This window comes from Trichoplusia ni, chromosome 16, assembly GCF_003590095.1.
Source record: "Trichoplusia ni isolate ovarian cell line Hi5 chromosome 16, tn1, whole genome shotgun sequence".
In the NCBI taxonomy this organism is placed as follows: domain Eukaryota; kingdom Metazoa; phylum Arthropoda; class Insecta; order Lepidoptera; family Noctuidae; genus Trichoplusia; species Trichoplusia ni.
Window position 1 is genome coordinate 9,378,956 of NC_039493.1, and position 15,724 is coordinate 9,394,679.

Genomic DNA, 15,724 nt, shown 5'->3' on the forward strand with positions numbered 1-15,724 from the left:
TTTTTCCATATTGGACTGCTTAACATTTTACGCCAATAGTAATTATTTGAATTATAATATTTAACATTCACAAATATTCATTCCTTTGTCTATCTCTGTATTTGCAAGCCATTATAGAGCGCGCGCAAACTGCACACCGTTCCGTACATATTACCTTACGTATATTATCTCTCGGCGAAATAAAGCAATTAGTTTGGTCGCCGTAAAACCTACAATCAAACAGCTATGTTACAAAAATACAAAGAGAAAGTCTTGGATATTGTTAATATTGAATACTTGCTCTAAGAAATCGTGTTTGTAGTAAGACATAGAGTTACCTACCGATTTGATTTCATATCTACGTTGTATTGAGTGTTGCACTTCCGGATTTCTCATTTTGTTCTTAATTGACTCACAATCAGTGTATAGTTGCAGACGTTGATATTTATAACTAGCGTTCGGATCAAAGTAAGTCTAAAATCCACTAGAAATATCATACTTATTTTTTTCTTAATAAATCAGCGAATATTAGATTATTTTTACAATGAATGTTAAGCCTTTCTATACTTGAGATAATTTTATTTAGCTCCAATTTATCTTGCATCGGTCTTTAATATACAGAGTGTCCAAGTATGTTTAAATGGGATAATAAATTAAAGTCTAACTTAGTAAAAGAAACCCAATGTTATCTGCAAAATTATGCATTGCAGTGTGTCTGAATTCAAATCTTTACACCTTAGTAGTTTTTTTCCATCAAAATGAATTCGTTTAAGTTAATTTACAATCCAACAAAGCGTTGTTTAACATTTTATCGACATTTTATTTAAAACTTTTAATCGAGATACTATAAATATGCTTTCTACCGAATATGAAAATCGTTATATCCTCGAAGTTCATACTTTTAACTTCACACAATTTTGTTTTGTAGGTCTTGATCCGAGGCTTCTGTAGTTTTTAGCACTCTACACTACACTCTCACTTCACACCCTTTATATCTTACCGATAACTCAGCCTACAGCAGTCCAAATTTCTCTCAAGTCCCTCCCATAGTCTTAAAATAAGTAGGACACAGAATTTTGTTGCTATGATAACTTATAATATAACGTAATCCCTTGTCAGTCAAAAGAACACTTGAACTATCTTTTGTATCTCTAAAATATCCACTTGAATTATCACACCGACAAAGATTCTTAAGGTGGACGAACTAACTTATATTGGCGTGTGGCGAGCTCAGTGCAGTTCGTCGTCGGCGACGGAGCGACTCGGAGCTATGGCGGTGACAACTTGGAGCATTATCGGGCTGCTGGCGCTGTGCCACTCGTGAGTGTGTTTGTTGATACTGCCCCACCATAACACCATTATCAGTGTCACCGGTTAACAAGTTTTCGATAATATTTTCTCTTGTAGTTTCAACTTAGATTTAAAGGTCAATAACTTTGCCCAGAGATAATTAATACATTCAACTGCAAGTCACAATCCCCACTATAGCCTCATTTGGTACTTGAGTGCCATTGAGGTACGAATATCGATTCATTGAACACCCTTGATTGGGTTGAAGGAAAAAACCTTGTGTCATGAAATTGGTGATCTATTCCTTTCTAATACCAAAACCTAATACCACTGGTATTAATTAATTATCCCAGTAAAATTCTATTCTATTCCGAACGAATATCACTCATAAACGAATCCCAAAATTAGTAAAATGGTTATGAAGGTACAGACAGTAATAAAAATGCTGTGAAATATGATTTTAAGTTAGTAGAGTTTTTAAACTTGTTTAAGTGAAGTAGGAAATAATTGCACAAATACCTAAAGAATAAAATAAAGCTTTTCCATCAAATCAATAGGTATCATTCATTTTTGACTTTAAAATGCAGTAAATAAAAACTATCAAAAAAAATGTATTAAAATTACTCTTAAACACTAAAAATTACAATCAACTACTATTATATAGAGATTTTTTTTTTTTGCTTTGTAAACTAATATAAAATTTTAGCATGACAATCAACATTAAATATAAAAAATCTACTTTTGTTAACTTGGTCTTATCTTTAAAGGTAATATGTAAAAAATCAACCTTTTATCTAAAAAAATATTTTTAACTCGGCACAATTATCTAATTTTTGGTAACAATAACATATTTGTATTTTACTAAAATTATTTTTTAGTTTTTCCAGGCAGTGACCGACTGTAATTTGACATGTTTGATCCTTTGGTTATTTATCACAGTTTCCCCCACACATCGTTTTACGTGTGGTGCTCTTTTCTCTATTGGTGTTGCGACCACTATTCTATTTGTAAGGCGGCCTCTTCTTTCAGCGCTACCAGAAGCTAATGTAAATTTACGTTTTTCAGCACAGTAGTAGTTAGTTTTAAATGCCAAAATTCTATGTCATTTGTAGTTCGATGACGTTCACCATGGAAACACCAAACGTCTCTCTTTTTTTAAAAGCAAAATAAACGTTTTCTGCGACTGTACTTAAAGTTATGTTATGGTATTCTTTGGGAATACTTTAGGTATTTCTTTTAAATATTTGAAATTTGGTGTCCGTTTGGAGTAAAATAATAATTTATATTCCAAACTAATACCATTGGTATTAGAAAGGAATAGATCAAATTAGTAATATTTAAGGAAAACTAATATTTTTAACGTCTATGAAGACTTACAGATTTTTGTATCAGTTTTGTATTCAGGATATAAAAATCTTATCATTAATTGTATGTAAATAATAGTTGTATTGAGAGTAGCATAGAAAATATATACCCTAATACGAACAAACGTTTGCTTTCTTTAACAATTGCTTTCACCAAAACTTTAATATTTAGTCATTTTAAATGTTCTTTTCGAATGTTGTTTATTAACAATGTAATGAATGACGACTAACATTTTAACACCGGTACCTAAGTGTAACCGCTACGCATCGATGCACACCAAGTTTATTTACATTGGCGGCCACTATGCTTCGTCGGTCTATCATGGCGGGTCTATTCTTATCAGGTCGTAGGTTCGATTCCCACCTAGAAAGAGTTTGTGTGATAGGCACGATAATTTGTTCTGTTTTTCGGTATAAAATTCATATTTGAATTTATTTAAGTAAGTAAGTGGTAGTTGTATGCTGTAAAACAGTTGTGTTATCAGTTCGTTAATTTGGAGACAGTGGAAACAAAACAGCTTTGTAAAGGCAAGATTTTTGTAAAGCCTTTCTTTTTTAAATCCTCTTCAGTTAGTATTAATGATTATCATTGTGATTGCAGTTGTTAAACGAAAGCACATGACATAAAGATGTACACATAAATTACTTACAAAAAAATTGGATAGTCCCAAAAAGTTAAAAGTTTTATTCAATAAAAATCTACATTTGTCCGTAAAACATTAATGTTACAGAAGCATTGCTGGGTACACAAAATTCCCACCGGGATTCACTTTTGGCGTAGCAACAGCATCCCACCAGATCGAGGGAGCATGGAACGTCAGCGGTAAGATGTTTACTTGTTTACTACCTTCACAACCTTATCGTACCGTTGAAGTGGTATTCCGATATCTTGGACCGGACCTGACAGAATCGATACTCGATCAAATGTTATCACCATGCGAGATGGGATAAGAAATCTTAATTCCAAATTCTCCTCTAAGAATACGGAACTTTATTAAGAGACCTATCTGATGTCATTTGTTGTGATAAAAATAGGAGGACAATATTCATTATCTATTGTATTACATAAAGATGTTTTCAAAAGAGCCATCTGCTACATGTAGATTACCGTGTAGGAATTGCAAGTCCTATAATTCGACTACTTATTTTCAGATCTTTAAGCTCCACTCGAACCGAGCTGATCCGACCCGATAAATAATTTAAACCTATACATTTCCAGGTAAATCCGAAAACGTATGGGATCGTCTAACCCACACACGTCCCGAACTAATCGCGGACGGTACCAACGGAGACATTGCTTGTGACTCGTACCACCGTCTTCATGAGGATGTCGAGGAACTGGTCGCCCTTGGTGTTCACTTCTATCGGTTCTCTTTGTCCTGGTCTCGTATCCTGCCCACCGGCCGCATCGACTACGTTAACCCCGATGGCATCCGCTACTACAACGAACTCCTTGACCTTCTAGCCGAAAACAACATTGAGCCACTTGTAAGATTTTATTGTATTTAATTGTTTAAACACCAAATCAAAACTCCTTCATCGCCCAGTGACGGAGTATAACCTGAAATACTTTATAATTTTCTAGGTCACCCTGTTCCACTGGGACTTACCTCAGTCACTTCAAGATTTGGGAGGCTGGGCTAATCCTAAGATGATTGACTACTTCTACGACTACTCGGACTTCTGCTTTAAAGAGTTCGGAGGTAAAATTAAATCTTGGATTACCTTCAACGAGCCCTACGAAATTTGCGAAGATGCCTACGGTGATGAAAAGAAAGCCCCGGCAATAGACAGCCACGGCGTAGGAAACTACTTGTGCAGTGATACCTTGTTGAAAGCTCACGCTGAAAGCTACCACTTATACAATGAAACTTACCGCCCCGTCCAAAACGGAAGAATCTTCATCTCCATCAACTCCATCTGGTACGAGCCCAGCGACCCGGAGAACTCTGAACTTGTTGCTTTGGCAGAAGTAGCCAATCAATTCAAAGTAAGCTGAATATTTATGAAATATGTAATCAACGAATTGTTAAAATAATCGAATAACATATTTGACCGTAATTTTCTTTTTTATATCTAGTTCGGGTGGTTCGCTCACCCCATCTTCACCGTTGAAGGAGGCTACCCAAAAGTGATGGTGGAGAACATTGCTCGTCAGAGCGAAGCTGAAGGCTTAAGGAAACCTCGTCTTGAACAATTCGACGCCTACTGGATCCAGAGGATCAAGGGTACATCAGACTTCTTGGGTATCAACCACTACACCACTCATCTGATCACTGGTGCTGGCGTCGACCCTATTGCTAAGTCACCATCTTGGTTGAAGGACATCGGTGCAGTGACTACCATGGAAGTTGGTGGAGATTCTGCTTCTGAATGGCTTAGGGTAAATATTTATTACCTTGTGTGGTGCTGTAATTGTGCGGCAATAGGTTGTACTTACTCTTCTTCTTTTAGGTGGTCCCAACTGGTTTCGCTAACTTGCTGCGTTGGTGCAAGATCTCTTACAACGACCCCCCAATTTACATCACTGAAAACGGATTCTCTGACCGCGGTGATTTGGAAGACTACGGTCGCATCAAATACTTCAATGTAAGCTAAATTCCATTATTCTATTTACGAAACTGTGTTATAATATAGTAGTTATAACTATTAATTTTATATTTGTGATTGTAGGACTACCTGTCTGAAATCCTTAATGTGATCAACGACGACAAAGTCAATGTACTTGGATACACCGCCTGGACCCTTATGGACAACTTTGAATGGAGGGCTGGATTCTCGTGAGTTATGACTAAAATAACTTTGAAACTACTGCCAGAGTTAGCACTTTTAAACATCGATTTTTTTTTAATAATAATAAATAAATAATGCGGACAACATCACATACACTGTTCTGAACCCAAGTAAGCTGCTACAGCTCTTGTGTTATGGAGTTCAGATAAAATGAAGGTACCACAGACACCCAGACCCGAGATAATGTAGAATTGTGAGCCTTATAGACAAAAATATTAAGCTTCGAGGCAAGTTAAAATTTAGGTCCTGCGCCTAAAGTCTTTCCGATCAAGTCAGATTGCCTTTGCGCGCACGTTTGTGCACTATAATATCTTACATGCTCAATATCAATCAGGACATTATTAGTTTTGCTTTATTGATCAGCAAATTAATTTTGTCATTTCACAGTGAGCGCTTCGGGTTCTACTACGTGAACATCACGGACCCCGCACGTCCGCGCACCCCAAAGCTGTCGGTGCAGTACTACCGCGAGCTCATCGACAACCACGAGCTGCCGCATTTCGACCGCTACAAGGATCCCTCCGTAAGAACTGCACGCCGCTGCTAGCTTGCCATTATATTCATACTTACTTAAAACTATCAAATCTATACCTATACTTCTGCAGGACATGTTTTAAACACAGGACAAATAACATTTGAACAGAGTTTTGTGCTCTTCATTATTGTACCAGCATGCCATGTCAAGTGCAGCATGCATGAATCGGAAAAAGATTTATATTCACAGTTTTATAATACCTTTACTGTTTCTGATGTAGAGCCAAGCTATATTCGGTACTGTTAATTAGTCTGTGGTTTGAAGCATGCAGTAAAACATTCCTGCATCTATTTATTTCTCTGGCATGCAAAATCAAAGGCAACTTTTTATGGCATTTCGCAGAATGGTGAATAGTTTTCCTTGCTTGTATCCTTGTTGTCAAGCTATACTATGTCTGCTCCAATTAAACTGTTTCAGTGCTATAGCCTGTCTAGTCTTAATTATGTACAACCCATAAGTATATAACACATAGGAATGTACATATGGCTAAGTATTAAAGTGAACAAAAATATTTCCTTTTTTGGTGTGATATCGTGAAATAAAATCGACTGGTTTAATTACCCCCTTTTAGTATGTAATACAAAATCGCTAACGGGCTTGAAGTCAAATTGAATTTAAGCAATAACTCAATAGGGTAGTTTTCGTCGATGTTAATTTCAGAACTGATATAATGTTTAATAGAATTTTGTAAATAAATTATAAATCCTTCTGTAATATAAGGAAAAATGTTGTTAAACTTAGCATTTGTAAGCCTCTAGTCAGCTAATAGGTAGATGCAGCAACTGTTTTTACAGACAGCATTTGACGTTTAGTTAATTATTCTGCATTTTGTCCTTCTCGTATTCTTTGCTGTGTCATTTTGTGCATGCTTCGTTTACTCTTAAATTACACTAAAATATTCCGAATTCATGACTAGTCAATTTACATACTATGACTGTATTTTAAACGTGTAGTATACAACCAATTAACTAAGGTCGGACATTCTAATTTGCGCAAATTTATAGATAATGAATTGTAATAGATAAATGATGCAATCGGCTCATAAACTAACATGTTACGGTAATCGCTTAGTGCTTGAACTATCACCTTCCTATCTGACTGTCTGGTTTGTAGTCTGGGAGCATCGGTTCATCGGTTACGTCTATCGTTTACTACGCATAACCCTACTAATGTTGCCCACGTTTTGACAGGTGCGCAATCACTGATGGATGAAGCATGGTAACACCGATTATATATTGTATATATGTAGAGATGGGACATGCTTCAGCTGCTTGTTATAGTTAAGAAATAAAGCATATTATTAATACTAAGCATGTTTTCTTTCTTTTCCAACAGACAAGAACAGGCAGGAGTGAATTGTAATTTGTCCAGTTTCATTAAATATTCGTGTTATTTATAAGGGAAGTGAAATATATAATAGGTATTAAAACAAATATTTATTTAATTCATATAAGAATATCGAATTATTTACAATGAAATTAAAGTAAATTAATAACTTTGACACGTAATTTCATTGTTATAACATTGATACACGTAGTTACATACACTACATAGAAAACTTGCATCTGTTATCAGGCTGAAAAGATATGTTTCTCATAAAGGCTATACTTAGAAATAATTGATTACAGTTTACACTTGAGATATTGTTCAGGCTATTATTGGTTAGCAAGTGGCAGGCGCGGTGTACTGTAGCAACATGGAATGTTTGTCGACGCGGCGGACGCGCGGCGCTCTCTCCGACCGACTTCACAATACAGGGGAGGGAAACGGTAACAATAATCAACCGAACAATATGAGAAGCATCCAAACTTACGGACTCTTAGAATTAATACACGACAAATACAAATATAAAAGTATACAACAAATGGATCTACAGAATACAAAATTATATGTATCATCAACCCAGCACCGTTACGTCTAATTACAATAGTTACACAGATGCTATCTATTGCTATTCGTCATGAAGATTACATTCAAGTCTTATAAGAATAATAGTACTTTTACTAATATGGCAAAGTTTTCAATGTAGCATTTGATAATAAAGGCCTAATTCCATTATCATAATTATTCAATCAAGCTAGCTGAATTCAATACACTCATACAAAACTCAAAAGACTAGGTGGGCTTACAAAATTTTGAAACATTTTCTTTTGTTGATATATTATGATTGATGATTGAATGAATTGTATTAAACATAATGAAGTAATACTAGTAATGTAAGAGTAGACATCGAACATAGATCTCGCAACTGAGAGTCGGCACCGATTGTAACGTCACGGCTGTTTCAATAAATTCATTTAACGCTACAAAGTTTCATCAGACATCAATATGTTTCGAGTAAGGCACTTAGAGGCAAAATTTCGAGCTCCAATTACTCCCTATAATTAGCTAGCTAGCTGCACCCATACATTTGAATATTGCTTAGGTTTGAACATTGTTCACTTACAACCCAACGCTCTAATAAGTAAACATAATAGTTGCCAACATAATTACCTACTTCTGATTAACTATTAAAACTTAACTATTCATAATCTCGAAAATTCACAAGGACGGTGTAAGTTGACAAACAACGTTCTACAAGTACATAAGTAGTTTATTTCTGTCAAATCACTATTACATCAATAGTTCGACAATGGAAAATTGTAAAAATATCTCAACATTATCTAAATTATTACAACAATAAATATTATAATTTTATCAAGGCACAATAAGGCACTGTTACATCAAGATGTTATCACAATCTTAATTTTAAAATATATCATAAAATATTGTTTGTTTATACCGAATACGATTTCCGATAGTCTCTATGAAAAGAATATGGGAAACCTAGTTCACGAATGATTGCGTTGCAACGCAACTACTTTCTGCTACGAAAGAAGGCGTGCAGCCACCGCGGCCCCGCACTAGCGCGCGAGGACATCACTACCGCGATACTTGGCATTAGTTCCGTAGCTCATCTCATTCCTAAACTGGTTGAAAATATTCAAATCTGAGCACCAAAGCATATTGCTCATATAACAGACGAGAGAACTACTCTCTTACAAGTCAGCATGTATCTCCTAGCTAAAAGTGAAAACACAATTAGTTTCCAATACTTATGACGCCAAGTAATAATTCAGGAATAACGATGAGTATGTGTCATTAACTCAGACATACAAAGAGTCCACACATCTATAACCACAACGAAGTAGAAACACATATTATACTCACACAATTTCGTATTCCTATCTCATTCGAATAAATGCAGAGACAGAGATAAAATCAATTCTGCATAAAAAGCGAGCAGATATTGTTTAGAAATGTGAAACCGATGTGGAGAGCTTATTAAAAAAAAAACATTGAAACAGTAAATAACGTTACAGGCTGACGCAGCATGTCGAACGAGTGGCTTCTCCACATCGGTTTAACTGTTCTCATGGTAGCCATCGTACTGGTACTGAAAGTAACTAACTATCCTAATTCATAAGCACACAATACGTCACATGAAATCCCACATCAGTCATTACACATGTTATGCTATCAATTGTCATTTTCAAAGTGAAATTTACACCATCGTTACCGTTCTGTCACCGACACTGTTATAGCGGTCGACATTATATAAGCGGTAAGTACGCTAAATTAAACATATTATAATACCTAATTTGAAAGTTTGTAGGTGTAAGCGGTGCTGGCCGCTTACAGCCATGTCAGCACGTTGTCCGGCTTGCTCGGCGTCGAGTTGATGAGCGATTGCACGTCGTCCAGGAGTATGTCGTTTGTAAACTCGTTCAACTGAAACCATTAAACAGGACTGTTAGAAAGAACACAAGCAAATTGCTAACGTACATTAAAACCTAAATCATTTCTGTGATCAATATCGTATCAATTACAATGCAAAGCTTAGTGACACCTTGATTGTAGTGCGCAATATCAATCATGTGGCCAGGTACGATATTCATGAAAGAGCAGCAGTTTCAGTAGAGTATTTCTAAGGTTGTATATAGTTGGTATGTGTTAGAAATTAAGGGCCAAGTTAATGTCTAATTGCAGTAGAAGACGGGACAAAACTAGTATGGGAACAAGTTAACGAGTGGAGCGTCCCGTCCTTGCAATTAAACGTGATTAGTAAAATACCTGTAAAGACGGTACCAGGTCGTCAGTGGAGTCGAGGTTGTCAGCGAGCGCCATGTCGGTGGAGTCGAGGTTGGCGCCGGCCTCGCTGGTGCAGTCCATGCGGTCGTCCATGCTGGCCAGGAAGCCCTCGGGCGTGGGCGGCATGGAGTAGGAGTGCGGCACGGCCATGCCCAGGCCGCTGTCGGCCGACTCCTGCCGCTGGTGCTCCGACAGCCCCGACAGGAACGGGTCCAGCGGCAGCTCCGTGTTGCCCGCGCCCGCGCTGCTCGCCAGCGACGACACGATGGACGACGCCTGCCGCGACATTATAAGCTCTTGCTGAAACATTAAACAGCAATATTAGTAGGTATTAGATACTTGTAGCCGTATCTCTTAAAAGTTGATGAAATAACCCAGCAGTAATATCATAAAATTCTAGTCAACTACTTTCTTTTCACTGTTGCAAATCAAGTATCTTATTCAAGAAAACTTTATTTACTACACTGTCTCCCATTGCACATTTCAAAGTTTGGTTGTTACCTGGATTCTGATCTCCTGCTGGCGTTGCTTAAGGCGCTCTCGTTCCATCTGTAGCGACTGGAGCCGCAGCTTCTGCTGGCAGGCCTGTAGGGACGCATTGGCCCAGACGCCTTCCGGGCCGGTGCCGCCCGCCGCCGGCGTGCGCTGCAAGTGTTGCGCTGGAAACACAGATCACACATCACAAACTGGTTCACAACGTTTCACTTCCTTATTCGATAACGCTTGCAAAATAAAATGCGTGTGTTGCTGACATTATCTTATAAATAAATAATTGTATAATCATACGGCATAATTAAGCATTGGTGACATTCACTTTATATGTTGTATACTTACGTATCCTTGGATCGAACCAGGATGTGGTGCGAGCGGCATGATTTATAAAGTAGATTTCTCCTTCCGCCGTCGCGGCCTGCTCCCAACCCTCCGGCAGGGGCCCTAGTGGATCCGTCGTTGTGTTACTACTTGTACTCTTCGCTGCTGAAATCAATCAAACGTACGTAATCAGTACCTTTGAAAAGTTACACTTGTCATTTGTAGGAAACAACTAATGATTCTCTCAACAGCGACTAGTTGCAAGCCAGCACATTACAAACTAAGACGTACGCACACGTGATCGAGAATCAGGTGGACAACAGGAAGGTCGCCGAGAGCTCGTTCCAAGAAACAACGGCGCCAGACGAGCGCGAGCTGCCCAGCGCTTGGCACTCGCATCCAAACATGATTCACAACGCGCGCGCACTGTCGCTCGCGTACGGAGCGCTCACTCACGCTTTGTATACGCGGCGCAGCGCAACAAACAACCGATCATTCATAAACAATTCACAGATACACAGATACGCAGGCGGCTAATTGATCGCCAATACCGTCGCTATCCGTCGCTATTAACGTTGCTCAATACTAATTGTACGATTACATGTATTACGTGCTGCACTATTCATTGTCCACGACATAGGAAATTGACAATTATTTAGTTAGCATTTTAATTTAATTTTTCAGTCGTTATAAGATATTGTATTTTCAATAAAAGGCGTTATCTCGGTGACTCAGGTGTCATGAAATATGGACCACTCTCTACCATGCTAGTAGCATATTGCAATCATAAAATTTATAAGAATTTATGAATTAATTTATTGCCAAGTATACAAACCAAGGCAATATTTCTAACACGATCTCTTATTAGTCACCAATAAACATTATGCATATAATGTACATATGCACCTACTAAAAACAGAAGGTGATTAATTTAGGTAACAACAAGGCGGGCTGAATCACTAGTTCTTGTAAAATTGATGTTGGTAAAAATAAACAAAGTATATTTATAGGTAACTCCTATGGCCGTAATGAAAACAATGCACTTTATCACAGTTGCAATCTAGATAATTTCTTTATTAAGTACGTTGCCTTTGTGCGGCCCGTGCAGTGTAATTACACATTATTTACAATCATCATTACTCAACAGTCGACAGAGCCGGGGCTCGGCGACTAACCACGGTATTACGTTAGCATTACGTTATGGCCGCCTACCGCCTTGTACCTCTACCCACAGCCAGATTACAAACACGAAACAGGGTGAGTAATTATAGCTATCCGAACACCTCAATGTTTAAACTACACCAGGATAAACCGGGTCAGCATTGTCTTATTAAATTATCTTTTAGGAAACCTATCACACACTTGATAGATTATATTTAAACAGATGCAAACGGTATATGCGTTATGAGAAAAATATTTAGTGTACAAGTGATGTGTTATCGCGACGAGAGATTAAGGAGGAACGCGCTCTGAAAACACAATTATTTGTATTGTCATCTGATCTACATAGGTGTTTGTAGTTTGGTGAAGATAAAGTTAGATGTAACAGTGTCACTTGCCGAGTGGCGCCTGGCGCGGCGCGGAACGTGATCAGATATGTGAATAGGTCACGTACCAACAAAACTATCATAATTTAAAAAAATACACACAAAGAGAAGCACGTGCACTAAAACTCACGTCACTGTGCAAGCTCACATAAATATTTTGTAGATGACACAAAAAATGGAGGGTGAAGGAAACCTCTTTGTGCATAATTACCATTTTAGTGTTAAGGATAGATAAAATATTAATGAAGAAAGTACTCGGTTCTGATGTAGTGGTCTGCCTGTAAATGTAGAGTAAGGCGGATGTGTCGCAAGGCGCTGAAAGGCGCGGGCGCCATGGCCGACGCGGCGGGAGCGCGGCCGGGCGGAGCGCGCCGCGTCGGGACACCGATGTATTTTCCGAACACCTTTCAACGCTCGTCTCGCATCGACCGACGGAAACAACGCGTTAATTCCCGTCATAAAATCAGTTTTAGAATTCGGGTTATTTACTTGTTTTTATTTTAGTTCCATGATAATTTTAAACATGCCAACTGCGGCCAATTAGATCACGTGAAAAACTGAATCCAGACTTAAAAACAATGAAGCTAGCTTTGTACCCTAATATCTATTCTATACATTACAGATAATTTATGAAGAACTCAATCAAATAGGACCTTAAACTGAGAGTCCTATCTATATTTTTTTTTGGCGGTCATGTTAATTCACATCTTGTCTCTATCTTATCTCCTACGAACCTTTAATTGCCGATTTGCTGTATCGATTTTATCGAAAAATTATCAAGTAACAGCAGGACTTTGCCATTACTTTACAGTAAGTCATTTTGATAATAAATTGTATTAGTCATTTCTTACTGAACCCTTTTTGGGTAAGAGTTAGGTAAGCTTAAGTAACCGAATTAATTCCGGTAGTTTTAGCCAGTAGTTCGGCATACTCTGTAACATAGCCACCGATCAGTACAAAGTCTTTGACCCTTTACCCGGATTAAAAGAAAAAGATAACAGAACGATAATTTTAAAAGAGATAATACACTAATTGAGTCACAATAAAAACTGTATGTAATGTTCACAAATGTGAAACATATACCAATCTATAAAAATATCTAAAATCAAAATATCATAAATATATCAAAATATCTAAAATTATTTTAGATCGCCACACGTAGGTATAGAACCTCACTGAATATTGTGAATATCCTTAAGCCTATCGGCGGTTTAAGCCTAAGCGGTTTATTAATATGTTCTGTATTATGGAAATACCATGGACGTCATCAAACTCCATGAACCGCATTGGTACCTAGGTATCATATTAACTGCATTAACGTTATTGTAGTCGAATGCACGTAATTAGATTATATTGTTTATTTGTTGCCTGGAATATTATTATTAATTCACAAAAAAATTGTGGGAACTGACGGTTTTTTCCTTATCAACAGGATTTGTTGTTTTCCTCTTTAGGTGAAGCATTGATGTATAATTAAACAATTATGAATTACCATTAATAGAAGCACACAAACCTGTGTCCAAAAATAATTCAAAAATTACGTTCCTTTATTTTATCGCTTTATCCAAAAGCGTAGAGGTTGTTGTACCAACTCCAGACATATTATGACTTGCATAATAGCTTTTTGTTTGAACTTAAAAAGTCTGTTGATTGTCAAAGAAAATAGAGTATAATATCTATATCTAAAGCACACTGATGTCCAACTCATTACAATTGCATTGGAGCGGCTCTCGCAACATTAACGTTAAATAAATCGCTACACTCGAGCCGTGTCTAACAAAAAGTCGTACAATAAGATCAAAGAGAACTAATTATTTTGCTTCATGAAGTATTTATAGGCCTTATTGTGATTTGTTTTTTACTAACATTAAAATAGTAGACACGTCTATTTGGTTTTAAACTCTTCTGACAATCGACCTTTAAATAATTATAAATAGTCGATTACCTACCGAAATTATATTTAATAATAGTAGTTGCAAAATATGCTTTTCCTGTAAATTTGTACCAATTTATGTTTTTTCAGAAAAAAATACTCATGTCCGAACTATTTATAGCTCTAACATAACTGACGTATTAAAGACTACGTTTCCTTGGTTAATTTCAAACTTGTTAGTCAGTCTCTTCCTTACGTTTCATACGCAAATAAGTATATTGCCACCGTTAAGAGAAATCATTAGAAGTTTTAATAGTTGGTTTTAACATTTAGAGAAAAAACGTTAAAACAAAAATCTAGAACGTGTTAGTATGAGTGCAAAGTGATGGGATATGAACCTGGTGCGGGTGTGTTGGGGATGGTCTGCGGCGAGGTGGCCTGCGTCAGCAGCGCGTCGCTGCTCTGGTGCTGCACGCTGCCGGCCACCGACTGCGCCGCCAGCGTCTTGCGCGGGTCGTCCCATGTCGTCGTTTTTGTTATGTGACTGAAAAACAAACAAATACACCATTAACATCGGCAGATTCGAATATAGTAGACAGAAAGTAAAAAAATACAAGAAATATTGTCGGAATTTCAGTTAAATTAAATGATTGTTAAAGAATCGCATTTCCGAACAAAGACATTACTAGTGAAGAGTAAAGCATTCATTATAAACCCGTTAGCAACATCGGCATCGTGTGAGCCAAATCTTCCCACTTAGCGGTCGATGTGACCAATTTGTAGACAAAACCGGACACGCGGTGTGTGCGAGTGCGACCCAGTGAATAGCCACCGCCATGATGAATGACTCTTTTACTTTCTTTACTCTGAAAGTAGGCAGTCATCACATTCGTGCTCGCGGCTCTGATCATATTTCGGCGACGACCACATTTCGCAAAGTGGTTTCAATATTTTTTTCTGCCAAGATAATAATATATTATATTGAATTTTAACACTTGATTTCGCATTTTGCCGGTCAAGATAAAAGTTTGTGCATTGGAAAGCGGATGGGGGCATTACCACGACAAATCAATTTGCACGGAACGGTAATGAACTTGGGCGCGCTATCAGCTGTTGGCGATGTCACGCCGAGCACCTGTAGTGCTCATGCCACGCTGCGCACCTGCAACGCTACTTATCAACTGCGTTTAATTCCTCATTACCACAAAACGATGTGTAACCTTTATGGCCATGTCAGGTGGAGCATTGTGAACACCCGACAGACGCACTTAATTTTACACTGAATATAAATAATTAAAGGATGCTAACTAATTATGCCTTTTAAGAGAGTCGTAAGATGTTATCTAAAAAAGTGGGGACGGATCTGGGGTGAAGAACTTCAGTTACTTATATAGGAAGA

At 37.5% G+C, this 15,724-nt stretch overlaps 2 protein-coding genes across 6 annotated transcripts in view; one reads left to right on the plus strand and one right to left on the minus strand.

The window, feature by feature from the left end:
• Positions 1–1,190: 1,190 nt before the first annotated feature.
• LOC113502197 (myrosinase 1-like) lies at positions 1,191–7,271 on the plus strand. The gene is made up of 9 exons (XM_026883641.1): positions 1,191–1,299; positions 3,365–3,456; positions 3,853–4,121; positions 4,219–4,623; positions 4,714–5,016; positions 5,088–5,222; positions 5,307–5,413; positions 5,814–5,949; positions 7,152–7,271. Exons 1-9 carry the CDS (start codon positions 1,250–1,252, stop codon positions 7,164–7,166), a joined length of 1,512 nt encoding a protein of 503 aa, XP_026739442.1. The 5' UTR covers positions 1,191–1,249; the 3' UTR covers positions 7,167–7,271.
• A 113-nt stretch (positions 7,272–7,384) lies between these two features.
• Positions 7,385–15,724, minus strand: part of LOC113502200 (transcriptional coactivator YAP1-like) — a 29,646-nt gene continuing 21,306 nt past the window's right edge. Inside the window, exons 2-6 of one of the 5 annotated variants that reach the window (XM_026883646.1) lie at positions 14,724–14,869; positions 10,927–11,067; positions 10,594–10,751; positions 10,075–10,392; positions 7,385–9,732 (exon numbers count right to left, since the gene is read on the minus strand). In XM_026883646.1, coding sequence (XP_026739447.1) covers positions 9,637–9,732; positions 10,075–10,392; positions 10,594–10,751; positions 10,927–11,067; positions 14,724–14,869 — 859 coding nt within the window. In that variant the 3' untranslated portion in view covers positions 7,385–9,636. Of the gene's footprint in view, positions 9,733–10,074; positions 10,393–10,593; positions 10,752–10,926; positions 11,071–14,723; positions 14,870–15,724 lie in introns of all 5 variants that reach the window. The other 4 variants (XM_026883645.1, XM_026883647.1, XM_026883648.1 and 1 more) reach the window with 4 other exon arrangements.